Source organism: Gouania willdenowi, chromosome 24 (genome assembly GCF_900634775.1).
Source record: "Gouania willdenowi chromosome 24, fGouWil2.1, whole genome shotgun sequence".
NCBI lineage: Eukaryota > Metazoa > Chordata > Actinopteri > Blenniiformes > Gobiesocidae > Gouania > Gouania willdenowi.
The window spans coordinates 18,816,473-18,828,328 of record NC_041066.1 but is presented as its reverse complement, the minus strand read 5'-3'; the positions used below and the strand labels follow the sequence as shown (position 1 = coordinate 18,828,328).

Sequence of the window (11,856 nt, the reverse complement as noted above, 5' to 3'; positions counted from 1 at the left end):
CAAGTGCTTTTCAAAGCCAAAAACCCACTTACTTCCATATAACATAAGGAGAATGTTTTTAGAAAGAGACGATGTTAAATTATGGTTTAAGTTTAACAGATGAAATCAAAGACTAAAATATATACAAAATTTTCCCCTGTGTCTGCGTTGAGCAATGTGTATAATATACAACTGAAAACATTGTAAAAATTCTAAAACTCAGTGATTAATAATAATACAAAATAATGTAATTGATAAGGCATATACCATGTCTTTGATGTGGGTATAGCAATGTAATGAAATGAGTTTTTTTTGTAGAAAATAGGTAAAGTATCCACATTTGTTATCATAATTATTGTGTTCATATGTATATACAGTAGGTAGCTTATATTATAATTATAACTTGTATATGGGTAGTAAGTAATATTACTGTAGGTATGTATTAGGAGTGTGATGATATCCCGATACGGCGATATATCGCGATATTTTTCCGCACGATCCATTATCGATATGCTCGCGCTAAGTATTGATTTTTTTTTTTCTTCCCCAAAACCTTTTTTGCTTTTTCACTAAAATGTGCAGGTACGTCTTCACAGAAATGTTGTCACTGTTTGTTGAAGGAACCAATATATTGTTTACTGGAATATTGCACTATAATGGTGTCACTGGTAAGAAAGACCCTATTCTGTTTACAGAAAGCACTGTTGGAGATACTTATTCGTTCACAGTGGTATGTTGACACTTATTTACAGAAATGTTGCACTAAAATAGTGTCACTGTTCATAGGAGATTTTTTCAATTTATTGTCTTTCAGAGATATAAAATAAAAATTGTATTTTTTCACTTAATCTTTTTTCTTTCTTGTTATGTCATAAATTATCGTAGATTGATTTCTGACCAATATATCGATAATTGCAGTATCGTCATATTGTGAGATAATCGTTATCATGAGCTTTGTATCGCATATCGTGAGGTACCCAGAGGATCCCAACCCTAGTATGTATAGGTGTATATATATATATATATATATATGTGTGTGTGTGTGTGGGTTTATACATGTGTATGTATATATAAGCAGCTCATTGACAAACTGGTTATACGAGGTGTAGGATTAAATAAGTCAGACTTCTTCCTCCTTTTTTGGAAATCTTCGTACTTTGTGTTTTTGATTTGTTTTGAAAATTTACTTGTTTTGTGACATTTTATATGTATTGTTTTTGTTTTTACACATTCAAAAATAAATAAATCAAATCAACTATGACCTCAACGAATTTATGAAGAAAGTCTATGATTAAAACGTCATCAAAACTGAATTACTTGCTTTTGAAAATTAACTCTTCATAGATCATTTGATAGTTGATAAGAAATTTAAAACTCCCCCAGAGCTGCAGATTTAGATTTAATAAAACCTCAAACATGCAGGGACCCATACAACCACTAGAGGGCAGCCTTAACTTGTAACTACCAGTACTAGAGTGTGTGGACTGACATCTCATGGTATAATCAGTCCAAAGTAAACTGAATTTATTTATTTTCCCACTTAAACAGACATCAATGATGATAGCAGCTGTGTTGTATTTTTCGATGTGTCGTGGTTACCTGGCGATTGGCCGGTTGTTTTTGGTGAAGTCTACCAGGTGGACTGAAAACGGCATAGAGCACACTGCCAACACATTGACCACTTTGAATGCTGAGAAGCGAACCTGAGCACACAGCACACCAGTAGGAAAACCCTTGTAAGTGATTGGAATCATGGCTTCAACTCTCGTCTTTCCAGAGGTTTATTAATCTCACCTTGAAACCTAGTTTTTGCAAACAGCGCGCTAACCGTCGAGCACCCACCTTTGCCTCATCCTCACTGCATAACAGAGAACCATGAGTGATTAACATTGTTGAACAGTAAAGCCACCATAAAATGATAAGTGATAGAAATCATTGACAGAAAACGTTGCTTTACCTTGTTGCTCCAGTGCAGATGATTTTTCCTGAGGACCAGATTGAAGCTGTTATCTTAGGTTTACGAAGCTTCATCAGGACTTTCTAAAAAAGAGAGAATGTAACGTGATGTTATCTTTTATTTATTTCATGTTATAATTAGGGATGTAACGATTAATCGTAAGGCAGTTAAAAATCGATTCATAGGTATCACTGCTCACATCGATACTGTGAAAATTGCAGTACTTTTTTAAAACAGCAAAGGGCGCTATCCAGAAGTGTTGGCGGTGGGCGGAATCTGCTACTACTACATATTCATAAATGATTCCTTACCCCTTTGGCGCTAAAGAATATCTCTAATATTACGTGAATATCTGTAAAAGTCACGTTTTTCTATTAGCTCTGTCTGCTAGCATAGCATCTCTTCTTCACTGCAAGATATCTGCATGCCAACCGACCACTGGGTTACCAGCGCCTTCTGCTGGTTCAAACAAATATCTGACGCAAATACATTGCAATGACTGTTTTTTTTTTTTAAGTCCAATTGTTAAGGCACAAAATACATTTTCAGATGCACTTTTAAAAAGAAAAATGATTATTATGCAGTTTTGCATTGTTTACTATAGAACCAGAATTTAAATTAATGTTCTTCATTTGTATTATTCCTTTATTTATTTAATTCAAGATTTATTTTTTAGTTAAATTGCATTGTTTTGAATAGTTTATCAAGGGATTCTTTTGACAATTAAAAATACAAGGAAAATAGTACAGTATTTTCCCAAAAAAAATAAAGGAATATTTTTCAGTCATTTATGTGCAGTCCCATTTTGTAAAATAAATCGTGAGAGAATCGTATCGTGAACCAAGTATCAGGAATCGAATTGTATCGGCAGTTGAGTGAATTGTTACATCCCTAGTTATAATGTTTGATCTCCCGCTCTGACTCTGGTGTTTCTTACCCCGACTTCAGGCTTGTAGATGACGTTGGTTCCCTGCAAAGCGATGGTGCGGAGGTTAAGGTGACATCTGACCCTGAATGTGGCCACCACGTTGGTAATAATGATATCAAGTGCGTCATCGTTGCTGGAATCCATGAGGAAGAATGTTGCAGGAATAAAAGCACAGGCGCTGCCTTTTCAAACACCAGAAGCCAACATCCTCCTCATCATCGTTTCATGAACGGACGCGACCCAACTAAAGAAGAAGTGGAATTTGGTTAGGCATGTAATAAAATATACAATCAGGAATTAAAACATTTATATTTGTGCGGTGTTTATCTTTCTTTCTTTGATTATAACTTCAAATATCTATCATGATCGAGTGAGCACGACATCCTTTCATCAAAATCTGGAACTTTAAGTTCTTAAAATCAAATCCACTGACATGCTCAACAATGATTTAAGACCAGATACATCATGAATGGTGGTTTAAGAATACTGGTCGACAAAAACCTGTTTGGCAACAAAGAAAATCTCCCTAGAAAGTTATTGTGCCTTTGTCCAAGTCGATACTAAAGCAAAGTCATTGCCAGAGTGAATACAGACCATCATTGAGCCTTAAAACAATTAACGCAAGATGAGTCTCCCAAATAAAATTTAAATTAAAAAAAAAAAAACCTCAAGAGCTCCTGAGATTAGCAAAAATGGAAGAAACTACCCAAGATTATACACCGAAAACTGGTAGAAGTGGAATTATCTGTGATTACAAGTTTGCAAACTAAGGTACTAGTTCTCAATGTTTTGGGCAACATTTATTATCTGCTCAGATTTAGGTAATGACACTAAAGCTCAGGTTTGATGAACAAGAACATGAAGCCTCCTGCAAAAACCACCAGTTTATTAAACTAACTCATGAAGTAAATTATTCCGCTTGCTAAAATGTACTATATACTATAATAACTATGGATTGAAGTATTTAAAAGTATAATAAGTTCATATATAATTTTGTTGGAGAGGAAAACTCATCATCTGCTGGTCTGAATATTCAAACTACCGTAAAATAATAACTACAAACCATTAATGAACCACAAACGATACAAGAACAAATTACAAACCACTTATGAACCACAAACCATTAATGAACCACGAACAACTAATGAATCAAAAACAAAAAAGAACAAACCACGAATCACTTATGAACCACAAACAACTAATGAACAACAAACGATTAATGAACCACAAACAATTAACGAACCATTTATGAACCACGTACGAACCACAAACCATTAATGAACCATTTATGTACCAAAAACCAACCATTTATGAACCACGAACAAACTATGAACCACAGATGAACCACAAACGATCAGAAACAAACCACAAACCACTTATGAACCACGAATCAGTAATGAACCAACAACCATTAATGAACCAATTATGAACCAAAAACCAACCATTCATGAACCACAAACAAACCACGAACCACAAACGATCAAAAACAAACCACTGAAGAACCACGACCCATTAATGAACTACGAACCATTAATGAACCACGAAACATGAATAAATCACAAACGAACCAAGAACAAACCATGAACCACTTGTGAATCACAAACCACAATATAACTTTAATATCATAGTAGTAATAAATTATTCTCACCACAAAACAACCTAAAACAATCAGACTATGCTTATCTCATCACATGAAACCTTTTTTATAAATGAATTGTTAATATAATATTCAAAGAAGAAGCACAATTATATAAGAATGACTGAACACTGCATGGTTAATAAAAAGCCACACTTGCACTCGTTTCTTTGAGCTTTATATTTAAATGTACTTTCTAGCTATTATCAAAGTATATTTAAATTCGCTTCAAATTAGCCTGAAAGTAGCACCTGCGCTACATAAATAAAGTTTAATTGAATCCATTATTTGTTGAATTGTTTCACGGTGACGTCTTGTAAAGCTGATGTTCAACACATTAATGCTAACTGATTAATGGTGGTTATTTAGGGTTGTGGTTGTGATGCTAACCTTCTTCGGCACTTTAAACTGTTACTGTTTTATCACAAATGTGATACAGCGAACCACACACACAGTTAATAACACAGAGGAAAGCTTCACGGCTATAAAGACTTAATGTCCTCCATCATGACTGACTCTTGTTGTACAGACAGCGACACATTAGCTATCAACAAAGGGCAGCACACAGCCACTGATGAATGAAAAGTTGTTAGCTACAACAGCTAACATGCTAGCTCTCTGTGAGGACGAGCCTGTTTCTGCAAATTCTGTGGAGTAAAAGTCCAAACTGTGGGTCTTAAAAGCTTGTTTAAAGCATAAAGGCACATCTTTAGCTTGATTAAAGCTGTTGCTTAAACATGTAAGCCTGAAAATTGTACAAATTTAAAAAATAATCTGTGGACAAACCCCTTCATCCGCATGAAAACGACTGGCAGACATTCTGACTTCCGGATTTGTGCGTTTCAAAACAAAAGCCTGGGACATTTTCAAAGTAAAATGCAAACGTTCAGGAGAAAGTTTTAAACGCAGTTTTAAAGCAGTTTTAAACGTCGAGTAAATTCTCATGAGGTTATTTAAATAATAAAATATTATTAATGACACAATTACAAATAGGAACGTTTAATAAACTTGGTTATTTTGACTGTTAATGTTCAATGAAAGTCAAAAATATAGTTTAACAGATTTAATGTTGCTATTTAGATTTCAATATTTTATCATCAAAGCCCCAGAAGTGCAGAATGATTACAACTTTCCATGCTGTTTCAATAATAATAATAATAATAATAATAATAATAATAATAATAATAATAATAATAATAATAATAATAATAATAATAATAATAATAATAATAATAATAATAATAATACAGTTGACACCAAAGGACACTCAAAGTCGCTTTACAGAATGAAGGGATTATTCTTTCATGTTCTGGGTCTTTGTGACACAATCCCAGCAGTTTCTAATCCACCAATCTTAATCAAAGACAAAATGTATACATTTAATTTCTTGTCACAAGTAGCAATGACTCAAATGACTGGTCTCAGATACGCAGACATTCAATTCAATGTAGATTTTTGCTCCTTTTGAATATTGGTGTTGGCTTGCTTGAAATAATTACATTTGCACATAATTATGAAGCTGACAGGAAGGAAACTACCTCCTCGCAAGCTGCTGAAACTGAACATTGTGTGTGTGTGTGTGTGTGTGTGTGTGTGCATTAAATGTATATTTCCATGAGTTATTGCTGACTTTTGAACCTCAATGTCTTACATGTGGTTTCGCGGCTCGTTTACTCAGACCACTGCAAACACTTCTCTCTGCCTGGCCCGTTCCCAAACAAAACAGAAAAATAACTTCTTTATGATTCATCCTTGTTGTTATTATTCTTACTCCCTGGTTACCAAAAAATATCTCACATTTTACACTCCAATGCTTCTCCTGGGGAAATACGGCCTTGTAGTTCACATCCATTTAACATCCAAGAGCCTTGTTCAGATGTCCAGAGATGTTTACTATAAAAGTTCAGATTTAGAACAGCAGAATGCGTGTGTGTGTGTGTGTGTGTGTGTGTGTGTGTTCTCATTCGATTCAACATGTAAACCAGCAGATGCAGACACTTTAGTGCTTTGAGGAATTGCAAGCATAAGTCAAAGAATAAATATACTTTCTCTGCTGTGTGTACGCTTGAATTGAAGACAGTAATAAAGTGAAAGTGAGCGATAAATAATTGTATCGAGAAATATTTGTGTGTAAAATATAGTTGTTGACAATGTAAAAGCAGGGAAGACGAGGAGAAGTTTTAAGCTTTGCCAAAAAAAAAAAAAATACAACCACAAATGTCCAAATGAGGGGGATTGTATCATATTGAGAAAATCAGATTACGTGGAGGAGAAATGTTTACCAAACATAAATTGTAAAACCTTTTGGAGCGGCGTTTAACATTTTGATAGTTGACTTGTTTCTGAAAACATGAAGACGATTCAAGAAACTAAACCCAAGAGATATTTAACTTATTGTTTTTAAAGGAGTAGGAAAAACCAAAACATCATATAATCCCTGAAATTACAATCGTTTTTGCTGGTTTCTTTTTATATTTATAACATATATAAGCCAAATAGTGCAAATTTATAGAATGCAAAGTATGCAGTGATGATCAACACCAAAGTTAACGTCCTGCATCACATAAAAACCATCTGTTTAAACAAGATTCATGATTGAATATTGTTTGGTTTTTCAACTAAAACTGTTACCCAACGCCCCCCCCCCCCCCCCCCAAACAGAAGAAAAAAAACTTTACAATTCTGACCCCACCTCTGTTTTAAGACTTTAACCCTCAATAAGTGTAACCATCTATCTAAACTATGCATACTGTATACATGTGCAGGATGTTCTCGGTGGAAGACCTTGTATTTTTTATATAAGTTACAAAAATACTTCATTAATTCAGCTTTTTGTTCGTGGCCGAGGGGTTTGCTGGGTATATTGCAAAGGCTATAAAATAATATAAAACAACAGTTGAATTGAACCCTGTCTCTGGGGGCATGGGTAGTTGTGTTTTTTTATGTGATCCCTGAATGCACCACTAGAGGTCTCTTTTTAAAACAAAAGATGAATACATAGTTATCCTAATTTATTGTGTTATTACTGGTTTATACCTCTTATTTTGTGCAGTGTATTATTCATCTTGTAATAACATTTTTTTGTCTATTGTTGATGGCTTTATTTATATTTATACTTCATATACATCTATTTTATATTTTTATATAGAATGTACATAACTTGCACTGTATATATTGCATCTTCACCCCTAACCCCAAGGACTACAGATGGAAATGAGCTTTTAAGATAAATATCTGTTTGTCTAACTTAATTTTTTTGTACACTGTCCTAATTAATGAATAAATGAAATGGAAATTGTGATTATGTGTATTATTTTATGTAACAATTTCGATTGATTTCTAAAAAATAAAGGAAATGGTCAAATAAAAAGATATTCAGGTTCTTGTGAGGAAATTTCAATCTCCAGTGGAATTTATTGCCTAGGGCGCTAACATACTTAGGGCCGGGTGTAATGTAAAATAATCGTACAATATTTTGCTACCTTAAATTGTCCTACTATGATAAACCCTAACCCTAAAAATTAAAGGGACAATTCGTACCTTTTATCAACATGACGGACGTGCATGCTCAGTTTGCAAGGTGCCCATGCCCATTGTTGATCGTAGAAAAATTTCACGGTAGGGTTATTTTACAGAAAGTGTCTATTTATACTGTTGCCGTACGGACAACCACTGGTGCTATTGGTACGGTTACCGCAGTACGCGTACGTAGCATCTTAGGGTTGAGGTTTGGATTAGGTTTAGGGTTAGGGTTAAGTTATAACCCAATATCGCAACAGATTTTATGGTTAGAGTTAGGGTTAGGTTTAGGGTAAGGTTTAGTCGTAGTCACGCGAACTAAACTGACCAATGACTGCCCTATCACGTGACCTAAACTAGCCAAATAGGGGTGCTGCGTATAAATAGAATGTCGGTATGTTGTTACGATAACCGCACGAATAGCCACTGCCTTTTTTTTTACACTACACCGGCACTGCCTGGCGTACATGATTTTAGATGGTGAGAGGAAACTAGAGTAACTGGAGAAAACCTCCAAAGCATGAGCAGAACATCATGCACATTGCAGAGAAAGGACGTGCGTCAAAAATGTTTATTGAAATAATCTGTAATTTGAATCTGTTTGCAGATGAGTTTTCATAGTGATGTGATTGTAAAGATAGTGCACACTGGGTATACTTGGTGCTGCGTTTATATATTGAGCGCACATGTTGGCCTGTTTTAAAAGGATGTAGAGGGTGAAGGGGAAAGCTTTGGGGAGGCTCAGTAAAACAAGATCAGAAAGCTTTATGGGATCTCTGTGTCAAACTCTGTGTGTCCCTGCAAGAACTAAAAAGCTTTCAAGTGATCACATTGCTGCAGCTGAAAGGACAGAAATAAAGCACAGGAAGGAAGCAAAGCAATACAAATTTAATTGACTTTCATTTGCACACAATCAATTGTGCATGTGTGGGTGGGGCTTTAGCTCCATGCACGTATACTGTATCTGCACATCCATCTAAAGTGTATGTTGACCAGGAGTGAGTGTCTCTGTGTAAGGCAGAGATGGATAGTGTGAGAGTATGCAGTACAGAGGGAATCCAGTGCTCTCATAGAGCCGCTCTGGGGTCTCCCAGTGTAAACAGAGACGTGGGAACGACCGAGCTTGTTTATCTCTAACTCCATTCTTACTGGGACCAGTCAGACAGGCATCGGGGCACAGCCAGCACCACAGTGTCAAGTAGTGTGCAAAGACTCGCCCAGAATTATTTATTAGTGGATGATCTTTTAAATACTGTAAATATCGACAAGTGTTGGGTAAATGTTATTTTTGCACTCATGAAATTCATCTTTATTGTACGGAAGCGGATTAGGGACAATTTTGATAGAGAATTTTTTTTTTGGCAAATCAAGAATAAAGTCGAAATGTCGAGATTAAATTTGAAATTTCGAGAATAAACTCAAAATATAATATTGTGATAAAAGTCAAATGTTTGCTAATAAATAGGGATTTCCTGATGCAACTTTTTCATTTCTGATATGATACCGATACTGCAGCCATGCGTATCGGCCATTACCTATATTGATCCGATATCAGCATGAATCATACATACTTTTATTACTTTTTTTCTTTCATTAATAATAGGAATAAAATACTTATTTTGTAGTGTGGAATGTTTGAAAAGGCTCGATCAAATGATGTCACTCAAACAGAAAACAATAGTCAGCAACAGTAGATATGAAAAAAACGGACCCATTTATTATTAACCAATTGGTTACATATTATTTAACCTTCAACATAATATCTATAGTATTCTAAAATTGAATAAAATAAATAAAAAATGAATTGCAAGAAAGAAATTTGATTCCTATATTCATTTTCAGGCTGATATCGGACCGGGACAGCCCTATTAATAAAGTCAAATACGAAAACAGCCAGTTCCAATTCACCATATACGTCAACAGTCTCCATCAAAACTGACCCAAATCTGTTTCCGTAGCTCCTCAATATCCACAGCCGGGCTGAATGCTCGCTCTCTTCTAAACTTGACTGGTTTTTCATTCTGAACAGATTAAGTTTTTGGTTGGCAATATATCTTTAAAGTCCTTGAAGAGATTACAACAACCTGTTCATGAGCTAAAAAAGAAAGAATCTCTTAGTTATTAAACCAAAACCAGCATTCATCGATACACAGCATTTTGTACTCGGCCACAATCTGCTGTTTGTTGTCATATATGGTGAACTGGTAAGTTAACAGTTGACTGTCATTCCTTAATAGATAAACACAGAAGTCAAAATCCATATTAAACGATGCCTGAAAATTGTTGTCCTCAAAATACAAATTCAGCACATAATGTACTTTACACTGAAGCTAACGGTAGTTCTTTTTAAAGGAACTTTCCTGCTGCCCTTCTGGCCATGAAGGGTTCCGCTGTAAAAGAGAATTTTGATCTCAGTTGGATTAACTGCATATAAATGAAGGCGAGATAAAATAAAATGAAATCCAAGCCTGTTTATGAAGAAACGGAGCACAGCATTCTGTTTTTGTCTTTACAGCTTTAGTTAAACCTAATGATAAACTGAAACCTGAAAACATGATATCTTCTTTAAGTCAATATCTCTGATATAAATTGATACAGTATTGATATAAATATTTAAAACATCATCTTTATTGTTTATCTGCAAAGCTCCACAATGCCACCCATCACCCAAAGATCCTAAGATAGGATGAAAATCTTGGGAAAAGCCATAAAGTTTATTTTTCCTTGTATAAAATTTTAAAAGAAGTAAAAAAAATCCAAAACATACTCGAAAAATCCAAACATCACTTTCTGACAACCTTTGATGTGTTTTGTCTGCACGTCGGACAAACAGAGCGCTGGTGTTTGTATAGAGAAGGAGTTGCTGTAAGCTTGGTGAAGTGGGTACTTCCTCTGGCTTTAGTTAAAGGAAGCGCACGGACAACAAACTGCAAAAAGAACATGTGAGCGGCACCTTTAAAGCTCAACTGGTCTCACCCTGGGACCCACATTTTGCCACGGTCATTAAATAGCAACCCACTTTTTCTAGAGTTCAACCAAGCAAATTTTGTTTTTCAAAAACCAGCGCAGTGCCATATAGGAAGTATGTATTGCTATAGAAAAGTGGGAGGATAAGTAGCTTTTTCATGGATGGCCAAATGAGGTTGTGTTTAAAGGTCGGACGTCAGGGACGTTTAGGTTTGTTGGGAAATGTGTAAAGTGATAACTATTGTGTTTTCTTATATTTTGGCTTTTACTGTAGAGAGTTACACCCCATCTATTCTGATTCCAGTTTGTTAGCCAATTACTGCACACCGTAGCCACGTGAACGCCAGAGCCAATCACTGGAGAGCCCCCTCACCCCACCCATTTTGGAACATCGGAATATTAGAACATTGGTTCTACTTCCACAGTGATGATGTCATTAGTTAGAAATAATTTAGAAGCCATTCACTGCACACGTTCCGCAAGCAGCAGTCACTGTTGAGGTAGGACTGATGACATCATCAAGCTAAGACTGATGACATCATCAGTTAGAACATTAGAACATCGGTTCTACCTCCACAGTGATGATGTCATCAGTTAGAAATAATTTATTAGCCAATCACTGTGCACGTTCCGCAAGCAACAGTCATCACTGTAGAGGTTAAAAATAGAGTTAGAAATATACGACGTTGCACACCCTTGAACCAAGCAGCAGCCATGTTGAAAGTCTCAGCACTGTCCGTCCCTGAACCGCAGAGATATTTGAGCCACAGACACACAGATATTTTTTGCTTTATATATAGATATAGATAGACAGCTGTTGAAAACACATACCGGTATACATATATTTTTAAAAAACATACATCTATATAT

General features: G+C 35.3%; 1 protein-coding gene across 1 annotated transcript; it reads right to left on the bottom strand.

Moving 5' to 3' along the window:
• Nucleotides 1-1,541: 1,541 nt before the first annotated feature.
• On the bottom strand, nt 1,542-5,325 carry tbpl1 (TBP-like 1). Its single transcript, XM_028439940.1, has 5 exons — nt 5,287-5,325; nt 2,874-3,108; nt 1,937-2,019; nt 1,774-1,837; nt 1,542-1,682 (listed from the first exon to the last, which is right to left on the bottom strand). The coding sequence occupies exons 2-5, from the start codon at nt 3,006-3,008 to the stop codon at nt 1,575-1,577; spliced, it is 390 nt and encodes a 129-aa protein (XP_028295741.1). The 5' UTR covers nt 3,009-3,108; nt 5,287-5,325; the 3' UTR covers nt 1,542-1,574.
• Nucleotides 5,326-11,856: the final 6,531 nt, after the last annotated feature.